The sequence below is a fragment of the Canis lupus genome, chromosome 25 (assembly GCF_011100685.1).
Source record: "Canis lupus familiaris isolate Mischka breed German Shepherd chromosome 25, alternate assembly UU_Cfam_GSD_1.0, whole genome shotgun sequence".
In the NCBI taxonomy this organism is placed as follows: Eukaryota; Metazoa; Chordata; class Mammalia; order Carnivora; family Canidae; genus Canis; species Canis lupus.
In genome coordinates, this window is record NC_049246.1 from 5,429,819 (window position 1) to 5,452,963 (window position 23,145).

The 23,145-nt window shown below is 31.8% G+C and overlaps 1 protein-coding gene across 13 annotated transcripts in view; it reads right to left on the reverse strand.

The window, feature by feature from the left end:
• Positions 1–23,145, reverse strand: part of NBEA (neurobeachin) — a 674,010-nt gene that overhangs the window by 502,913 nt on the left and 147,952 nt on the right. For all 13 annotated transcript variants that reach the window (XM_038573291.1, XM_038573292.1, XM_038573296.1 and 10 more), the window contains 6 exons: positions 21,421–21,573; positions 20,105–20,273; positions 16,201–16,280; positions 15,429–15,491; positions 15,241–15,338; positions 11,063–11,155 (listed from right to left, as the gene is read on the reverse strand). In XM_038573291.1, the coding sequence (XP_038429219.1) occupies positions 11,063–11,155; positions 15,241–15,338; positions 15,429–15,491; positions 16,201–16,280; positions 20,105–20,273; positions 21,421–21,573 (656 nt within the window). The remainder of the gene's footprint in view (positions 1–11,062; positions 11,156–15,240; positions 15,339–15,428; positions 15,492–16,200; positions 16,281–20,104; positions 20,274–21,420; positions 21,574–23,145) is intronic.

Below are 23,145 nucleotides of genomic sequence, written 5' to 3' on the forward strand. Positions count from 1 at the left end.
AATACCATTTACTGGAGAGACTATCTTTTCCCCCATTGTAGAGTCTCAGCTCCTCTGTCATAAATTAACCGACCACATATATGTGGGATTTATTCCTGGATTCTCTACTCTGTTTCATTAATCCACATCTGTTTTTATGACAGCACTATACTATTTGATTACTATAGCTTTATAATATAGTTTGACTCTCTTTTTTCCCTTTTGCTCATTTGTTTTGTCTCTTAAATTCCACATATAAGTGAAATCATATGGTATTTGTCTTTATCCAACAGACATCCTTCCTTAGCATGACACTGTCTAACTCCATCTATGCCACTGTAACTGGCAGGATGTCATTCTTTTTATGGCTGCATAATATTCCATTATATATATATAAAAAATATACCACATCTTCTTTGTTCCTTCATCTGTTGATGGACACTTGGGCCCTTAGAATCTTAGTCAAGCTTACTTCAGTCCCAGAGCAGCAGATCTCTCCCCCAGAAGACCAGTACAAACACCTGCCCATATCATGTCTCCCAACCAGTGAGTTTTGCAGAGCCTCAGTTCTGGAAGAGTTGGTGTTAGGTCTCATTTTGCACATCTAGTTAGAGCACCGCACATCTAGTTAAAAACACTGTACATCTAGTTAAAATTCACCACATTTAGGCCAGAGACTAAACAATGCCCACAGTAGGCAAGAGATTCTCTGCAGACAAAGCATAGAGGACAGAGCAGCCTAAAGGATATAGCAGCCAAGACACAACAACAGAGAGCATGTAGCATACACCAGAGACAGCCCCTGAAGTGCCAGGCCCTGAGCACTACTGACCTCTTCTCCATTAGAGGATATGGTTTGGGTATTTTGAGGTCTTTTGTGGTTGCATACAAATTTTAGGATTATTTGTTGTATTTCTGTGAAAGATGCCATTGGAATTTTGATAAGGATTGTACTCAATCTGTAGATTGCTTTGGGTAGTATGGGCATTTTAACAATATTAATTCTTCCAATCTGTTTTCACAGAATGGATACCTATTTCTTAATTTTTTCTTTTTTTTAATTTATTTTTTATTGGTGTTCAATTTACTAACATACAGAATAACCCCCAGTGCCCGTCACCCATTCACTCCCACCCCCCATTTCTTAATTTTTTCATCAATGTTTTTCAGTTTTCAGTTTATATATCTTTCATTTCCTTGGTGGAATTTATTCCTGAGTATTTTATTCTATGCAAACTTTCATTCTTTTTTCATTTTTTAACCTCTTATTTGTCATCTTTGTCTCTTGTTGCTACATTCTGCATAGTTTCATTTCTATCTTCCAGCTCGCCAATTCTTAAGTTTATTTTGTTGTTTTTTATTTTTTTTAAGTGGGCTCCACCCAACGTGAGGCCCAAACTCACAAACCTGAGATCAAGACCCTGAGATTGATAGTCAGATGCCTAACCAAGTGAGTCACCCAGGTACCCCACCAATTCTTAAGTTTTATCTAATCTGTTTAACATGATCATGGAGTTGTTAATTCTAATTGCTACCTTTTCACTTCCAGAAGTTAATTCAGATTACTTTTGAAAGCTGCACTATTTAATATTATAGTATTTCTTAAGGATTATTTATTCTACTATAGCTTTTCATTTTTGGCATATGAGAATTTACCTACTTTTGTGTGCTCAGCTATACATCTAAAAGGATTTTTGTTGTATTTTTTCCAAAATTTATACATTTTTAGTATTACAACGTGTTTCAGGATATCCTGTTATACTCATTATTTTTCTCCTCCAAGAATTCTTATTACTCATGTTTAGTCTCCTATTTTGTGTATCTTTACTTTTTCTTTCACTTTATATATTTGGTCCATGCTTTGGGAACTTCTAGTCTAGTAATTTGGACTAACTAGAAGACAAATTATGAGCTTAAAAGACAGATTATCATTTATGGTGATCTACTTGAATCTCAAATGTTCTTTTTAAAAATAAAATTCAAAGGTTCCACCCTAGCCTCCACCACTAGTTCTCCTTCAGTGAGTATATAGTTTGATGATTCTCTCTCATCTCCTGTCGCTGGCTACTGGCCTTGGATGAGTTGTTATTTTTCATTTTTATACAGCTGAGGTCATATCTCACTGTTGCAATTTTTACATGATGGGATCCCCACAGGTGTTGTACAGCAGAGGACCTTTTAAGAATACTGATCTGTAGTACAAAACTTAGCTTGCTGTGAGTCGTGGAGCATTATGTACCAGCTCCAGCTGGTACCAGTACCAGCATTATGGTACTCCAATATTCCCATACTCCCACAAGGTCAAGGACAGGTAAGATTCATCCCATCACTTCAGGTACCTCTTGCCCTTTTGGTGGTCACTTACATAGAAGATAATGTTAACATTACTCAAGAGGGAGGGGGTGCAGAGGAGAGAGAATAAGAGGCAGAGATCTTTCAGAGTAAAGTGATCCCTCAAGATTTGCTGCTTTTTATGCTTTTCCTTAGGCTTCAAACACAGTTCTTCGGCTGCTTGTCATTCCCATGGGAGAGAAAACCCCTCATCAGTTATCTTGTTTTCTCTCTTGCTACCCCAGGTACACATAGGAACTAACACTTGCCTGACGAAAGCCAAAAAGCTTAGAGTTGAGAATAGATACAAAGGAAACTTCTTTCCAACTCTCATACTCGCAGAACCTACTTCACTACAGACAACGGATTCTGTCAGTAAAACTGGACTAATTCAACTACTCCAAAAAGAAATAAACCATTAGATCGAACAACTGTCAATATATAACACGTCTATAGCCAACATTATAGACAGCAAGTTGATCCATTTACCGTTTGAATAACTTGGAGAATTTACCCAGAAGTTACAAAGTTTGAAGTTAAGACATCAGACAAATATAGTTGTTGAGAATCTTTTTTCCACAGTGAACATTAAATAACATGTTTTAATATTTGTCCAAGCTAATATTATCATAATTGTATTATAGAACAGCCATTTAGACATTTTGATAATCTTTCTGACCACTGTTAGATTCTGTTTTGAAAATAAATAACTGTAAATAGATCACTTCCTTTTTTTTTTTTTTTCCTAGATCACTTCCACATAAGAATAGTTTGGCTTCATACACCCAAGTTATTCTCATTTTTTTTTTTTTAGAGACATGAGGGGCAGAGGGATAGAGAGAACCCTAAGCCGACTCCCCAGTGAGTGCAGAGCCTGATGTAGGGCTCAATTTCATGACCCTGAGATCATGATCTGAGCTAGAATCAAGAGTTGGACGCTTAATTGACTGAGCCACCCAGGCACCCCAGGTTTCTCAAGTTTATGTAGCTTTTTATTTTGGAAATTTATAAGATTTACAGAAAAGTTAAAAAGATAGTACAGAGCGTTCTCATATATTATCCACCCAGCTTCTCCATATGTTAATATCTTATCATGATACATATGTCAAAATTAAGAAGTCAAAATAGGTACAATATTATTAACTAAATTATAGATTTTTATTCATATTTTACCAGTTTTCTCTAATGTCCTTTTTCTGTTCAGGATCCAATCCAGAATACTAACTCTCATTTAGTCATCATTATCTCCTTAAATTCCTCTCATCTATAGCAGTTTCCCAATCCTGGTTTTTCATGCCCTTCAACAGTTTTGAAGAGTACTAGTTAAGTATTTTGTAGAATATCACTCAATTTGGGGATGTATGTACCTTCTCTGGACTAGACTTGGGTTATGTGTTTTAGAAGAATACCACAGAGATGAAGTCATTTCCCATCACATCATATCAAGGACTACATGGTATCAACATGACGTATGACCTTTGATGTTAGCCTTACTCAATAGCGAATGTAATTGCTAGGTTTTACTATCCTTTGGAAGCAAGCCAGTAAGTCCATCTCACACTCAAAGAGAGGAGATTCAAGTTCCATCCTGAGGGGGGAAAAGTTGCTGCATGCATATATCATTTGGAACAGGCTTCTCAATTTTAATGATAGATATCAAATCTATCTCTAGTTCAGCTGACAATTAAAGTTTATAGATCTGGGGAACACCTGGATGGCTCAGTGGATGAGTGTCTGCCTTTAGCTCAGGTCAAGATCCCAGAGTCTTGGGATTGAGTCTCACATCAAACTCCCTGCAGGGAGCCTGCTTCTCCTTCTGCCTAGGTCTCTGCCTTTCTCTCTGTGTCTCTCATGAATAAATAAATAAAATCTTTTTTAAAAAATAAAGTGTATGGATCAAACAACTTGTATTCCAGGCACCTGACAGAAATTATAAACCTAGGCATTACAAGGGAACAACTCACCAGACTTCAGTTTACCTTTATCCATGAACCAATCTCAGATTCCCTGCCAGATAACTGCTCTATACACAAATGAGACACTGAGTTTTGGTGATATTTCATTTCTAAACAGTTTTAGAGATGATTTTCTTACATTTTTAGATATATACTCAAACCCTTTACAAATACTACCTATTTCCTCTTCCCCAATAATTATGTTTTGTTTCAAATCGTGAATAATTGATAGTAATTATTATAATAGAAACACTTATCTCACTGATCTGAATGCTACTAGTATTTCATACTTAACTTTTATATTTAAGATAAATATCATACTGAAGATATATTCCATTTTTACCAGAATTTCATGTTAAATTGTACCCATTACCTTTTTGCTAACATTTTAAATGATCACATTGTAATATATTTTGATTAACCATTTTAAATCTATTTTATCATTTATCCTTAAAATTCAGTGAGGAAGCAGTATGGTTTTATTCATTATAAAGGGTAAAAACTGAGGCTCAAGAATGTTTACAATACCATTCAGAAAATCTGTGACTAAGCCAGGATCCAAACCTATGTAGTCCAACTCAAAGGCAATGAATTACATGTATTTTACTAACCATTATCTCTATTCACCATCAAGTATTATACGCTTTGTTTTAAAGATTATATTTTACTATTAGACTTAATTTTATAATCATACGAATAGAAATCATTTGGACTTAATTCCCTTTGAAACTAAGTAGTTAAGTAAACAATTTCAGTATTATCTCAGTCCTTTAACTACATGATTCCATCAATCAAGAACTCTTCACTTTAACTAATTAGTCATTGATGTTATTCAATCCAACTCCATCAACAAAATATTTAATCAAAGATTTTTAAGTTGTTTGTTATTTTTAAGTATTTGTGTTTTTTTCTAAACAATGTTATCACTGAAAATTTGTTTTGATAGGTTAACATTCACGTAGTTAAAAAAATAAATTGATTCACATTCACCTTCATTTCCACTAACTCCCCATTAGGAGCTACTGTTCTTAATCTCTTGTTTCTTATATATGATACTAGAGTTTCTTAATATATTATAGGAATTACTATATACTTATATCCTCTTTTTATACAAAATCACACCCTGTACCTACTCATCTATACTATGTTTTTAATCATGCAACAATGTACTTGTGACATCCACATACTAAAACCTATTAGTTTTGTTTTACAACTGCATGGTATTCTATTTAATGAATGAACCATACATTATTTAACAAATCTCCTATTAATAGAAATTTACAATTTCTCCTAACTTTTACGATTATAAACAACAAAACAATGAATAACTCTGAAGAGCCATCATTTCATATGTGTACAAGCCATAAATTCCTGGGTTAAAAGGTATATGTATTTATAATTTTGACAGATATTGATCAAAATTAACACTGCACTTCAAATGGGACTACCCTAATTTATGCTCCAGTTACCAATGTGTGAGAATGCTTGCTCCCCTCATAACCAACTAATATATTGAGGTCTTACTTTAGTTTCAGATTATACTTCCCTTATTACCAGTAGGACTGCTCTTTGCAAATGTCTATACTCTGTGCATGTTCTTCTCTATGAACTGACCATTTATTCATATCCTTTTCTTCTTTTTCTACTAGGGCAAAACTTGTGGGCGACCACGGACTAGCTGGAGTAACTGAACCAAACCAGGCCCGAACTTGCGTCCCTCATTCACTCAAAAGGCTCGGGAGCCTAAAGGGTGAACAGTTGGTAAACGCTTGAGAAAGGGCTTGAGCAATGGTTCTCAGGGCTCACTTGTACGTGATCGCCCATGTAACACAATAGATACAACTTATTCTGACCTGGTCATAAATGTAAATAAGGGTCTGTGCTGTCCTTGCTGGTCTGTTTACCATATCTAATATTCCTTTGAAGTATGCACATCTGGAGCAACAAGCTTATCTATTTACCAAGGTCTTCTGGCACCTGTGAGTCTGTCTTGCATGTTGAGAAAGGGGAACTTTGGAGGGTTTCACAAACATGCTAAAGATAAACACTTTCTTAGTTTTGTTTTGCTCATACTATAAAATGTTGTAGAACCTTGAATAAAGCTGGCACTGCTTGGACATCATCCACTGTGTCCCTCCTGTCTCCATCTCTTTACTTTTATTTTCCTCATCCCCTTATCCTCAGGACCCTGATCATGTTGCTGCAGCGCGCGCAACAAAAACTATCATGTAAGATTCTTTTAATTTTCTGTTTGTATATTAATTATGGAAATTACAATTTATTTTTTACATTCATATTTTTGCCTGTCTTGAATTGCTTAATTATGTTTTATCCATCTATATCATGAATTTTTAAAAATTAGGGATGCCTGGGTGGCTCAGTGGTTGAGCATCTGCTGTCGGCCCAGGGTGTGATCCTGGAGTCCCAGGATCGAGTGCCACATCAGGCTCCCTCATGGGGCTTGCTTCTCTCTATGCCTGTGTCTTTGCCTCTCTCTGTGTGTCCCTCATGATTAAATAAAATCTCTTTTTTAAAAAATTAGCTTTTTAAATGAATTTCTCTGTCCTGAATCATTAATTCCTACTTTTCCGGACATTTTAAAAATACTGTTCTTCCAACTCAGGAGCATGGAATGTCTTCCCATTATTTTACATATTCTTGAATTTCTTTTATCAGTGTTATATAGTTTTCAGACTGCAGGTCTTTCACCTCTGTGGTTAAATTTATTCCTAGATATTTTATTGTTTTGGTGCAATTGTAAATGGGATTATTTTCTTAATTTCACTTTCTGCAGCTTCATTATTAGCGTGTATAGGAAAACAACAAATTTCTGTACATTGATTTTGTAATCAATAATAGAGGATAGAGTATACAACGGGAAACTAACACCTTTTTCAATAAACAGTGCTAGAAAAACTGGACAGCTACATGCTAAAGAATGAAACTGGACCACTTTATTTTACTATATATAAAAACAAAATCAAAATTGATTAAAGATCTAAATGTGAGACCTGAAGCCATAAAATTCCTAAAAGAAAGCACAGGCAATCATCTCTCTGACATCAGCCATAGCAACATTTTTCTAGATCTGTCTCCTAAGGCCAGGGAAATGAAAGCAAAAATAAACTACTGGGACTATGTCAAAATAAAAAGTTTCTGCAAAACAAAGGAAAGAATCAACAAAACTAAAAGGCAACCTTTTGTTTGTTTGTTTTGAATGGGAGAAGATATTTGCAAATGACATAGCCAATAAAGGGTTAGTATCCAAAATATATAAAGAATTGATACAACGCAACCTAAGAAAATAACCCAATTAAAATGGGTAAAAACCATAAATAGACATTTCTCTAAAGACATACAGATGGCAAACAGACACATGAAAAGATGTTCAATATCACTCATTATCATAGAAATGCAAAAATCAAAGCTACAATGAGGTTATCACCTCATACCTGTAAGATGGCTAAAATCAAAAACACAAAAAACAACTCTGGCGAGAATGTGGAGAAAACGGAACCTTCTTGCACTGTGGATGAGAATGCAACCTAGTGCAGCCACTGTGGAAAATAGCATGGAAGTTCCTCAAAAAACTAAAAACAGAACTATGCTATGATTCAGGAATTGCAGTGCTAGATATCTTCCTAAAAAATACATTAACACTAATTCAAAGTGATACATGTACCCCCTGTTTATTGTAGCATTATTTACAATAGCCAAGCTATGGAAGCAGCCCAAGGGTCCACTGACAGATGAATGGATAAAGAAGATGTATACACACACACACACACACACACACACACACACACACACAGTGGAATATTGTTCAGCCATAAAAATAAAATCTTGTTATTTGCAGTAACATGGATGTAGCTAGAGAGTAGAAGCAAAGCAAAATGAGTCAGAGAGAGACAAATACCATATGATCTCACTCATGTGGAATTTAAGATAGAAAACAAACAAGCAAAGAAAAAAAGAGAGAGAGAAACTAAGATTCTAACTATAGCAAATAAACTGATGGTTTACAGAGGAGAGTCAGGTGAGGGGGATGGGCAAAGTAGGGGATGGGATTAAGGAGTACACTTACCATGACAAAAATAAAATAAATAAAATAAAATAAAATATAAAATAGAATAAAATAAAATATAAAATAAAATAAAATTCTGAAAAAAAATCTGCAATTCGTGTGCATTTTCTCTTTGACACAAAAATTGTCTAATAAATTTTAAATTTCTAGGTAGAAGAAACTTTGGTTTCTGATTTTGTTCCTATTTTCTAATTTTACTGTATGTTAATGAGAGAATCTTGTCTGATTTGTTTTTACATTTTAGACTTTTTCCTTGAAGTCTACTATATTATGTCAAATTTTCATAAATGTTCTATGGCGTTGAAGTTATTTTCTTTATTAACATGATACAGACTTGAAACTATATTAAACAGATTTACCTTGTTATTTATATTGCTTTCCCCCAGGATTTTTTCAAGATAGGTAAATTAAATTTGTTTTAATGTTTTATATTAATAGTAATTGTATTATTTTTCCTGTAATTTCCTTCCCATGAAAGTTTCACCCTTTAATATTATGTGTCCTTCTTTATGTTAATTTATTGCTTTTTAGCTTGACTTCTAATTTGTCTAATACTAAGATCATGATTCCTGCTTTTTTCATTTGTATGTATGTGGTATAACCCTTTAGGTATCCTTTAATTTTCAGCCTTTCCAAATCACTTTATTTTAGTATGTTTCTCTCATATAGATCTGGGTTTTATTACTGTAAACTGTTTTTTTTTTTCTTAAAATAGGTGATTTACAAAAAACTTTTACATTTATTTTTATGGCAGATATGTGGTGTGAGATATGTCATGTTATGCTTCCATCTTGTATAGATTTTTAAAGATTCCGTTATATGGATTATTGTTAGTCTTATTTGTATAGTTTTTTAATATCTTGAAAGCATGTAGTTTTGTCAAAATTATCTCTGTAATTATAAATTCAAAATCCTATGGGTGTTGCTTTATGTTTTCTTTATGGAAAATGTTGTAGAAAAGTCTCAAGCCCAACTCAAATTTCCCCGTATTGCACACTTGTGAACAAAGAATTCTTGACTTCCATTTAAATCCAAGAGTATATTTTTGTGCTGACCATTCTAGGAAAATTCTCCCTGGCACGCAGCATGACTTTTTATTATGGATGGCAAAATCTTATGTTAGGACTTCACTGATTTATAGCATTAAATATTTGTTTAATTCCATGTTCTGTTTTTCTTACTTGGGACTTATTGTTGGAACTTCTGTGCTTTCTGTATCAATCATTTTCTCTTTGATACTCCTGAACTCTTTTATTTCCATCCACACATATTATTTGCTCTGTCTTCATTTGTATCTTCTATGTATCTTACAATGCCTACCACAGAGTTTTATCTTCCTTGAGGTTTCCTCTGATTTCATTTTTGTTTAACATTTTTCAGCAGAAATAGAAAATTTCCTCCCAAGTTTTGTTAGTCTGTGATCCAACATTTCTATTATCCTACCATTTCTTCCAATTTCTTGAAATTCTACTTAGTAGTAGTCCTTCCTCAGAAGCAATTCATTTCTTACTTTTTAAACTTACAATAAAATTTCTAATCGCGATTATTACTCTCTAACATTATTTTTTCCAGTGAGTGTTATTTGCTGGTTATACTTATCTTTTCCACATTTCTATATTTTTTTCCTTAACAATTTTTAAGAGGTTGCATCTAGGGATAGAATCCTCGATTTAATTTCTCCTAACCAATTTTGTTTACTTTTAACCAAAATTAAATGAGTAGTCCTTCTCTCTTAATATTAAAAGAAAATGTGTTTCTCACTCGCAGTGTTCAATTATTTGATCAATCAACTATTTGTTTCTCATTCGCAGTGTTCAATCAACTATTTGTTCAACTATTCAATTTATGGCTCCTCATATATGCATAATTCTTTCCTACAATCCAGGTTTGGATTGTACAATTGGTTTCCTACAATCCAAATCCCTATATTTGTAATATGTCTATTCTCTCTGTCTTGACTATTGATTTGGTACCAAAATAAAAATCGTATCTTCTCTTCCAAACTACTTAGCAAGTTAGAGATGTCTTATCTGGATCTTGTGTAGTTTTCATCAATGTTATCAACTGGTATATTTAAACAACAAAAAGAAATGGCAACAGTGGGTTTCAGAGAGGAACCCCATCTAGCAATAAAAAATGATACTTTCTTGGGCTTATTTGTATAGAAAATGAATTTTAAAAAGAATAATTTTTCGCTGGACAACATAATATGAAAAGGATTCATTATAACAGCAAGTGACATTTAAAACTATCTAAATTCTGGACTTGGGGAAAAATAAATATTCTAAGATCTCTAAATCACAAAAATAATAAGCCTCAATGTTAGAAAGAATATAAATAATAAAATACTGACTTAGCATGTAAGCAGAAGAGCAGTTCTCATAATACAGTATTCCCTGTCAGGAATTTAAATCATATCCATCAGTGTTTTATTTTATTTGATGAAATATTTTATTATATCCTTAAAATGAACAATATTTTCTTTCAGCAAATAAAAATAAACTATATTACTTAAATTGAGAATTTGTTCTATAATCTATTATTTAAAAAACTTTCTTTTATAAAACTCTTTTACAATTTTTACAACAGGAAGCTATTATTTTCTGCTGTAAGATTATTCAAGTCAAATTCCATGTTCCACTAGATACAAAACTACTAAAAATACAATTTCAACAGATATTTCCACAATTAATTATGAAAAAAATCAACTTACTTGTGACCTAAGTGCTTCAGAAAGTATCCCAGAACCTTCAGAGCTTGAACCCAAATACTTTCACTTTTAGAAGCCAATAATTTGTAGATTACTCTAAAAAATACAAAAATAAATGACCTTTTAAGCACTTACAAACATTAAGATTATAAGATCTATATACTTTACAATGAATTATAAAAATAAAAAATATAAAGTACCTCTCAGGATTTTAAATTCTTTGGAAACCGGAAAATTAGTACATTTTACTAGTATTTCTTTAAATGTGGCCTTCAAATAAATATTCAAAAGTTCAAAGCGATTCGTTGCTCATAACTGTTGCCTTCCATGTACATTGAAAAAAATATATTTTAAGATACATGCTTAGTTAGGCTGTATTTCCCCTTCTATTGAAACTGCCCCTGTCATTTTTACTTGACGACCTTTTTTTAAGAATTTATTAATTAATCTTTTACTTTTAAAGATTTTATTTATTTATTCACGAGAGACACAGAGAGAGAAGCAGAGAGAGAGGCAGAGACACAGGCAGAGAGAGAAGCAGGTTCCATGCAGGGAGACAGAGAGAGAGAGAGAGAGAGAGGCAGACATATAGGCAGAGATAGAAGCAGGCTCCATGCAGGGAGCCTGACCTGGAACTTGATCCCGAGACTCCAGGATCACGCCCTAGGCCGAAGGCTGGCGCTAAACCCCCTGAGCCACCCAGGACCCCAGGACCCTGATGACCTTTTTTTCTTGTTTATAGCTAATTGGCCCATGGAATAGATATTTGCGCAATTATTTCTTTTTCTGAGCATTTGGAGTGAGATCTGAGAAACAATATCTAGTTGGGCTTTTGGGCTGTTGAACTAGAAAATTATTTAAAACACAAACTATAAGGTAGTCTTATTTTGTTTATAGAAATGACTCTATACACAAAAGGTAGAATAAAGCAACCACATAGGAAGTAGCAGAGAAAGTAAAGTTTTTCCTTATAGCTTTCCAAATCCTTGTTCTTACCCTAACAAGATTTCTATAACAAACATATTATTCTGTTTTTACTTAAATAGGTTTTAGAAGTGTTCCTGTTACTTGGAGCAAAAAGAGTCTCTACTAACACATAATCTAAACTAACATATATAGTCATTTCAAATATAAGAACAAGGCTATATCCATTATAATTTTCATAAATATTTAAAATTTTTTATCTTGTGTCTTTTTCAAAATACAGAAGTATTTTTTTTGATAAGGTAGTAAAGGACAATAGCAACTATATTCTTTGCAACTAATTCTAGAACCCAAGATAGTTCTCTGAAGGTGATAGGGGTGACTATAAAATTAGGATGTGCTTTACTGTACTAAATTCTTTTTAAAAAATAAAGCATCATTTTATGTTTTTAAGAAGAAGTAATCTAGAATCAACAAAAAGGTTGGTATTGGAAGATACAAGTATAATTTTTATATCATTTCAGTGATATTAACTAAAGGGAACAAATAACTTAAAGTTACTGACATCTGTTTTATGTTTATCAGTGGTATATGCTACTAAAAAAGAAAATGCTATATTGTTGATATTGCTTATTTGTGTGTTACTCAAATGAGGTAAACACTAGAGCTATTCCTTTAGAAGATGATTTTTTTCCCAAAAGGCTCAAATTCCTAAATAATTATGTATCTACATTGAAACCTATTTTCAGAATTTTTATGGACCAAGATCAGTAACGAAAAAAAAAACAGGTATGAGAATAGGAAAGCTATACATATAAGAAAAAATATTCAGGAAATCATAGGAAGAATATTCAACAGCAAAAATAATCCTGAGAACCAAAGTAAAAGCTCACAGCCTAAAAATGGGACTATACTCAGATATGCAATCAGAAACTCCCACAGAATCCCTATTTTCTGGAAATAACTTTAAATTGTAGGGATAAGGAGTATAAAACCCACCCAGGGCTAACAGAAATTATGATTAACAACTGAAACATGAAAACATTTAGGGCCATCACTCCTCTACATGACATAGGATTTTCTTTACAACTAGACAAATGTTCCTTAACAAAGTAAGATACGAACACAGGATTGCAATACAGTATGAATGCAAAATTAACTGACAAATCAGTTAATGAATGTTTATCTGTAATATAATAAGATAGGTGAATCCTAATTCATCTGTTTGAGCTTACTATATTAAGCCAGCAAATGATCTAAATTACTTGAGACAAGTACTTACTCTTCTTCAAACATTCTCAGATATAAAAATACCACATTTTTAGCTGCTCAGTTCAACGTTGTTGTTATCACATAGTTTTTCTTAAAACCAGTTAAAATGTCATGTCATCAGAATTAAGTTCATTCTTTGTGTATAAATTACAATTAATCAGAATTTTCCCAAGAAAATATTTTATATATAACTGTTATCCTTGAATATCTTTAAGTGTTCTAATAAGCTTATTTTTTCTATATCTTTAGTCAAAGCCTATATTCTCCACATTTTTTGAAATGGAAAAACTGAAGTAGAAAATCTTCCATCTCTGTTATTGTTTTTAACACACTGGTAAAAGTAGGATATGTTTGGCATGTGTCAATCATGACCAATTGCCTCCTTGGTATCATTGTATCTAATCATTCCATTGATATTATACATTTAAATTACTATTTCAGTACCCTAAAGAGCTAACTAAATACCATTCTCCTTTGTAAGGTTGTATTTTCACTGTGTCAAAGTAATGCAGAATTTCTATCTGAATTTCTTATTAACCAATCTAAGGCTGGTACCATCCACAAGGATGATGAGGACATTTTGAATTTATTCACTTAACTTATGAGTTAATATAATAAATACAGGAGATACAAAGATCTAAGGTTAAGGATACTAATTGTTCAGCTAAATATAATTTAAGAAGAGTAAATATTACTATATTGTATGATTAGGTTGAACCATATGAAACTAACATTATTTAGTGAACAGTTAAGTATCAGCAATTTCATATAGTTTGATCTCACAGTAAGAAAATATTTGTAGTTCTTAATAATTAAATCTGCAACTAAAGTAGCAACTTCATGGATTGTAAACTCAGAGGTCACAGTGATAACTAAAACAGGACATCTAATAAAAATGATGTAATCGCTTCTCTTATCTGAAAAGGAATCCTTCAAATCTAGAATATTGTCATTTGTTTATATAAATGGCCACATAAAGGCAGCACTAATAAAACCCGTCGGCAGGTATATTATTTCCAAATTCTTTTATAACCGGTGGAAGTTCATTGCGTTGCACATAACATAACTTAGAATTCCTCTTTCTCTTCATTCCAGTAATTCAGACTTCAGAAAAATACAAAAGGAGAATCCCTAAGGGGCTAAATTATAGGTTGAAGTTCATAAGATTACTAACAAGAACTATTTTTCACTCACCTACTTAATTACTTACATCATTCTAACTGAAGTTAGTCTTCAAACTTCATTTTATCCTCTTGTTCTAATTGTGTTGCTACTGTCCTAACTCATCATCCCTAATACTGATGAATAAAATAATCTCTCTACTTATTGTGCTACCTCAACTTTATCCTTCTTCAGTTCATTTTCCCACCACTGCTGACTGTAAATCTAATAAAATGGAAATCTGAGCAAATCAGTACCATTCAAAATACTTTATTTCATTACCAACCAAATAAAATCTCAACTTCTTGTGGACCTTCACTATCTAGTTCTTGAGCCTAAAATTCATAAAATAATCTTCTGCTCTCTTTTGCTGAAATATACAATGCTCTCTTGTCTTATTACAAAAAAAATTGTTCTTCACACTACTTGAAATGTCTTTACTATAGTATCAACAATTTAATTACTCTTCTTGAGACCAAGACACATTTATGTACTTCATAAATTTGAATATTAGATTTTTTTGTAAAGATTTTATTTATTCATGAGAGAGAGAGAGAAACAGAGAGAGAGAGAGAGAGAGAGAGAGAGACAGGCAGAGGGAGAAGCAGGCTCCACTCAATTCTGGGTCTCCAGGATCACACCCTGGGCCAAAGGTGGCACTTGGGCTGCCCTGAATATTAGAAGATTAATATTAGCTTCTCCATTTATTCCCTTCTTGTGTATAAGATTTTGCTGTATTTACTCAAAAGTTTCTAGGAGTTATTCTAGAAAGCACAACTGTACTCAATTAAATTCTACTAGTAATACTAATATTATAATCATACCTTATTCCATTTCTTTGATCAAATGCTGGTATCATTGAGGCTGGGTGTTCCGACATCAAAGCCACTAGTAACTGTAACACATCATGAATATTTTCATCCTGTATAATAAGGATTACCAATATTTTTTTAGTTAATATTTTTAGTGCTTTGCATAAAATAATTAAAATAGAAGATCCAGACCATCCTACCTCATGCATGGTAAGTAGGTAATTTAATATACTCTGAAGTTCATCTTCTTTGACCCCTCGATCCTAATTTTTAAAAAATATATATTATTTAAATCTCAAGTTAAAACTTTACAGGCAGGCATCAAAATGATCATTTTAAAAGTAAATAAGAACAATGTAAAAGTAGTGATGTTTTAATAAAATCCTTAAATATTTCATCATAGTTCATAGGCTGTATATTTTCACTTTTAAAGAAGTAAATATTTGCAAAACTGCATCTAGTCCTTTAAAGTTGCTAATATTTAATTGACCATCACTATTGAAAGTTAGTATATTTTGATAATCTAACTGTATTCATATTACTATTTTCTAGCCATTTATTCTTAAAGAATGCAAAACTTTATAGAATTAATTGGTATATAGAATTGCAGTATATTTTACCTTTATTTACCATTTTTCTTTATCTTAATCTTTTAAAAATCCTACTGTGATAAAATACATAATATAAGTCTTCTCAAATAGGCACATAGACGATTTCCTGGAATTAAAACTTTATATGCATTGCTTATGCATATGTTCCTTGTCCATTTCCTATATCCCTTAAAATACATGATCTCAAAGAGGATTAACAAAAAGTGAAGTTTAACAACAGTTAAAGATTTACTTTAAGGATTTGAAAAGCTATTCAAAAGTTAAAGATAGTTACTTCTAACTTTATGATACTGATTTTAAATAATGCCAAAAATTCTTCACCTAATATATTGTAATTCTAAATTATATAAAATTGTTTTACCTTTAGTATGAGCTGTTTGAGAAAAAGTAGCATAAATGCTCGGAGCGATATAATTTCTTTTTGTGATGGCCGGGGACCATCTAGAATAAAACAGAAAACAAAAAGAAGAAAAGGGGGAGAAAATTCATTATATTAAATAAGCTTGATGCAGTTAGATAGGAATACTATGGAATTCTTTAAAAGTTGTATTTATTTTATGATCATATTTGTTAGTATTATAGCTATATAATTTCAATTCTATCAGAGGATTCAAACATTAATTTTCAGATTTTGGCAATTTCAAATTATTCACTAAATGTCAGATTTGGGGGAAAGAATTACTTTTTAAAAAATTATAATTCTAAAAAAATTATAATATCTTACTATCCATTCATATGTGTGTAATCATCAAGTGTTTACATAAATAATTTCTCCTACTTTTTACAATTTTCCCCCAAAATCCAAATCTCTTAACCTCTAATTCTGGCTGGTCCTGGTCACCCTCCAAGCCCTAATCGTTTCTTTGCTGCTGACCACCCTGCTGGCCCCTGCAGTCTTTTCACCCTGACCTTGAAGGTCCTGCCAGACTTAGTTGCCTCCTTGGCTCTGGCAGCATCTCCTGTTTCATTGGCCTCTGCTGCCCAGGCAGGGCTGACTGGCAACATCAAAGCTGAGAAGGTGACGGTGCACATGTAAGAACATTGTTTCATAAAGTAGAATAAGCAAATATAGAAATATATTAAGATCATGTAAGCAGATTTTTCACTGTTGATGGAAGAAAGCTCTAAAAGCTTGAAGCTACATTGAACCATGTGGTTTCAAATTGGAAAGGGAGGTATTTCTTAGATGCATGAAGAATGCCTAGAAGCAAAGCCATTCAAAGAGCATTAAGCACAATAAGAACACCCAACACCCAAATCTTGGTTTCTAAAAACCACATCCATCAAAAACAAACCAGGGATCTTTGGAGAAATGGTTGATTCCAGGAATGGGAAAGTATAAAATAAATCACAGACATCTTGTAGCAGAGAGCAAGTACTAAAAAATTATGAACATTTGTTATAAAGACTCAAGATCTCATGTGAGATCTCAAGCCAAATCTGGACAATTTTAACATCAAATAAATAATGACACAACCCAGGGAATAGTCTCTGGGCTAAATCCATTAAACCTAAATATTTTTCATGTTTCACTGAAACAAATATATCTATGCATTTACGTACTGTCTATGGTTGTTTTTGCAACATATTGGCAGAGTTGACTACTTGCAACAGAGCCCTTAAGGCTCTCTAAGCCTAAAATATTGTGTGGCCCTTTGCAGAGACAATGTGTCAAGTATTGATATAATACTCAGAATAAAATAGAAATCTATGGAATTTATGCTGATATAAAATGAACACAAAAATAAATGGAAGAGAAAAAAACAAGTTCTTTCTAATAATAGAATTCAATCTAATAAATGTCTTAGAAATTATTGTCATTTAGTATCAATCATAGTAAAGATCAATAATGACAAGAGCTACCTATGAACTAAAACCAGTAAGAAATTTGTTGAAGAAATTTACATATTTTCATAGCGTCAATGTATTTCGCCATCAAATATTATTCCAGAAGAGAAAGAAGTAATTTTACACAACCAGACACCATATTAATCAAATGATCAAAGTCAACATCTCCAGGAGTAAGACAACTCAATGTCATGTGCCTCTTGAATAACACAATGTGAGAGAACCGGTATGATTTCTATGTGATTCCAGCCAAAAATGAAAAACCTGGCTCATCATGAACAAATATCAAGAAATTCCAAATTAAGGGACACTCTAAAAAGTAATTTGTATTCTCCAAAAATATCAAGGTAATGGAAGACAAAGAAATACTTAAACTATACTATATTGAAGAGTATTAAAGTGATAAGACAACTAAATACAATATATGATCCTCTACTGGGATTCATAGAAGAAGAAAGACCTTGTTTTCTGGAAAGAATATTATTGTAAAAGTTGGTGAAATTTATATCCAATATTTGGAGTAGATAACACTATATTAATATAATTACCTGATTTCAATGGTTGCCCTTGGTTATTTAAGATTATGCCATTTAGGAAATAAATAGTAAAATATTTAAGGTAATAAGGTATTATATCTACAATTTATTCTCTATTGATTCAAAAAAATTTCTGCATGTATGTGTATGTATGATTATATTTACACAAAAATGGAGAATGAAAAAGTCTTTGGTAAAATATAAAACATTGGAAAACATGCTGAGGTTTATGATAATTCTTTGTGTAACTCTTGCAACTTTCTGTAAATTAGAAATTAGTTTCGTGAAACAGAAATGAATATATATGAATATATGATGTGTCTGGGTAGAGAAAACTATCAGAGTGTTGTGTTTGGGAAGGGCTCTGAGTCACACAGACGTGATTCAAATTTTAGTTCTGTTACTTTGTACCAACTTTGTTTCCTAGCCTACAAAATAACAGTGATACTGACAACACAGTTATATATAGATATGGCCAGATGTGTATGTGTAAACATGCCCATGCATATACAATTACATTACATATAAATGATTAAATAAAATTAACAGGATGCTAGTGTACATTCAAACTCAGGGTGAACATTCAGTAATTTAGGCATTATCAAGACTAAAAGCAACAGAAAAAGCCATAAAAGACAGAATAATACACCATATTGCAAATAACACAATTTCTAAAGTCCTATCAATAAATGACATAACATAAGCTAATGAATACAAAATAGCAAAATGTTGTTTTCCCTTATTAACAAGATTTTTATAAAACAATAATTTTCAATGCTACTTTTAGTATGCTGAGAAAAGCATTCTAACATACTACACAGTAATTACTCTCAGTAATTTTAAATCAATAATGGAAGTAAATAATATATACAAAGGAATAGATCACTGCATTATTTTTAGAATCAAAATTTTAGAAACATGTAAATGGTACATTCCTTTAGATTATTATGTAGAATCAACAATAAAACAGGAAAAAGAATCACGGAAATCTTAACTCTGTAAAGAGTTTAAATATTCCACACATTTAACACAATGAAAAACAGTGGAAGAACACACACCAAACTTATATTCCTGGGGTTGGGTTAATATCATTTTATTTTCTATGATGAGTAAGTATGCATTTTTATTTATATAATTATATATATAGCCAACTTTCCTAATATATGTATGCATAGATACATATATCTATATCTATATATAGATATAGATATATGTATCTTAAGATTTTATTTATCTTACTTTAGAGAGAGAGCGCACATACACTACAAGCTGGGAGAGGAACACAGGGAGGAGAGAATCCCAAGCAGATTCTGCATTGAGCAGGGAGCCAGACTTGGGGCCCAATCTCAGGACCCCAAGACCACAACCTGAGCTGAAACCAGAGTCTGACACTCAATCCACTGAGCCACCCAGGCATTCTGGCAATATTTCTTTAAACAACACAATGAAGAATTACATTAGTTTCTTCTATACTTAAAATAAACGGTGAAGTCTGGGGAAATAATATAAAGAAAGGGAACTATCTCAAAGTGTTGAAACAACTATAATAGAATACACTGGTCATGATCAATTTCATCGGATTTTAATATTATGAATATATTTTCCTGAGTCACAACAAGCATACAGACTAAAAGGCAGAATATTATTTTTTACCTGCATTTATTCCAACGATACTTTATATTGTAAAAGTATAAATTTCTCTATCACAAAAAATTCTCAATATTCAAGGCTACTATATAAGAAAAGACAACAGTTTGGTGATATTTCTATAAGCATGCACCTTTGCCTATAACAAAGTTGCCTATAACAAGTTGCCTATAATAGTTCTCAGCACATAGAACAGTAATAGTACAATGAATGCAGTGGTAGTGTTGTACTTACCTAATCCTTTAGGAGTAATGCCACTACTGTCAGCAGGATTAATGACCCAGTAGTAATATTTTAATGTGTGCATTAGCTGTAATACTGTTCCTACTCTGCGTATGGTGGTATAAATGGTAGCAGTTCCAATAAATTCAGCAGACAAGTAAGTGTATAGGGAAAGCTGAACCTAATACAGAATATTAACAGAGCATTAAAATAAATTTAAAATGCCTCAAGTGTTTATATTATAAATATATATTCTAATTTAAATGCAAATTAGTAAAGGCCAAGAAAGAACCATTTATTATGAGGTTAAAAATAACTATTTATTAAATATTATTTACATTTTTAATAGAAAATAATCTGTAGCCAACATATTCTAATAAAACTTATTTTAATAAAGGCAATATGTAGCTATTAACAGTGAAATCATTTAAGTGAATTAATCTATCAACAGTACCTGAAACAAAGATTAAATTATTTAAAAAGTTAGCTAGTCTAAAGCCCTTAATCAAAGTACATTTCAGCAGCTCAAAGGAACAGTACTAACTTGAGTCAGCTACATCATATTTGGAAAAGATATACATAGTCATATAACCTAAAAGTTTATATAATTCCAAATTTTCTTAACTCACTGTCAAAGTTATCAGAATCTAACCATGTATATAGAGAGGAACAAGTCAAACAAGTGAAACATCTTGTTTAAAAAGTGAATAAACTTAAAGTTTGAGTTTAGCACGACAACATACTAAACAATAATAAATATCAGATCTTATATTAATGAACCAAAGTTATATGGAAAATTGGAAAACTGTAAAAAGTAGCTCATATTCATGAAGACTGTCCCTCATTACTGATTTCCACTAGAATGTAACAGGACTAAATTTAGGTATGCAAAATAATAAAAATTTTATGTTGACATCTAAAAAACAATGTATATATTTATTTTTAAACAAATAATATTTACAATCATGATATAAACTGCATATTCACAATACAAGCCATATTCCAGTCACAATGACTGAATTATCATTATGTAATTAGTTATTTATTATTTCTCTTTTCTTAGTCTTAATAATCAGTGTACCAGATTCATATGAACAATAACTACTAACTTCATAATGTAGTTATTATTTCAAGTTTAAATTACAGTTTCATTTATTTTAATACTTACATATTTAATATTTTGATTGCTGATTCTATGTAATACAACTGCTTCAGGTTGACTATAAAATAAGCTAAAACAATATCCAAATGCTTTCTACTGCATAGTTTAGATCCATAGCTATAATTTATTAACATTACACTAAAATGAGTTAGAATGAAATTTATACCTTTGCAGGTGTATGTATCCAAATGGCTGGGTTAAATAAAATGTGATCACAAAGCTGCTTTAACAAAGGTGCTCCATGAGATAAACCATCAAGGTATTTTGCAAAGGATAAAAATTGCTCCAGGACAGCTCTAGTTATGTGAACTCTTGATGACTAAAAAAAAAAAAAAAGAGAGAGAGAGAGAGAAAAGAAAAGATTTTCAAGCTAAAAATATCCAGAATATCAAATTTTAAGATCGCTGACTGAATTTTTCATATGCCATCCCTAAAAATTTAAATAAAATATAAAATCATATATTTCCTTTGCTATTCAAAATTTAATTATATTCAAGACATACTATTTTAAGATAATTTTCTAAGTGACAGTTTGTTATCTGAAGCCCTTTCCAGAACAGGTTAAATAATGCCACTATCAATGCAAACTGAAGAAATATAACTTACAAATAAAAATGGTTTCAACCCATTTTTGTATAAATTAACTACAGAAGAGATCTCAAAGGAAATTAAAATGGAATAAAATTACCACAATTTCACAAACACATGCAGGCACACGCACAGACACACGATACCAGGAAAGAGAAGTGCTTTCATGAGATCCAAACCAATGAGCAAATAAATTTATTCCACCATTCCACTGAACCACAAATGAGTTGCACATGGACAAATACAATGCATCTTATTCAGCAAAGACCTTCAACCTACCATGGTATATGAGAAACAAATCTCACCCTCCTTCAGCTTCATGACCTTCAGATTATTCCCAGTGCCCTTTGCTTAAAAGATGGAAACTGCTAAAATTTATTTATATGGCTTCTTTTTTCCATAAAATCACTCACCCTAGATGATATTTTACATTTCCACAGCTTTATATAACAATATCTCAATACTAAACACTCACTCCCATCAAGATGTTCAACTGCCATCACCAATACATAGCCTACTACCAATGTATTTAGATAAATGACAAACCTTCCAAATTTCAACCGAAAATTTAAAGCTACATTGTTCAATATAGTTAGTAGCCACTAGTCATGTGTTGCTTCTGAGCACCTGAAATGTGGCTAGTCCTAAGTGGTAAGTGTTATAAGTATGTATATACTGGATTTTGAAGATATGAAATAAAAAATAATGCAAAATATCTTTTATAATTTTTAAATTGAGTATATGTTGAAGTGATAAGATTTTGTATATACAAGGTTAAATATAAATACATTATCAAATTTGACTCTCCTTGGCACTGTAGAAAGAACAGTTAACAAAACTGAAAAAGCCTTGCCTCACAGAACTTAAATTCTAAAGGAGGAGTAGACAGGGATATACAATAACATAAAAAAGTAAAATATATAACAAATTAAATATTAGTGTATAAAAAAACAGAGTGAATAACAAATTTGTAAAAGGGTGATTAAGAAACGGTTTTACTGAATAGGTGGCTATTAATTACTTTGAAGTACATAATAAGGCTAGCAATGATTTTTTTAATTAATACACTTGTTATGTTTGATGAAACACCAGTGGCTAGTAGATAAGCAAGAGTCCTACAAAATTCAAACCAAGCCTAGGAATATAACTTTATGTGAAAATTTCATTAAAAACTGGAAAAAATGATCCTAACAAGTAGTATAATTATTAAGGTGGGGGAAATGGGAGACAAAGCAAATTATCTTTAAGGAAAGAGAAAAACCAAAGCTTGAGCCTCACTTTAAAGAAACTTTTATAGAAAGAA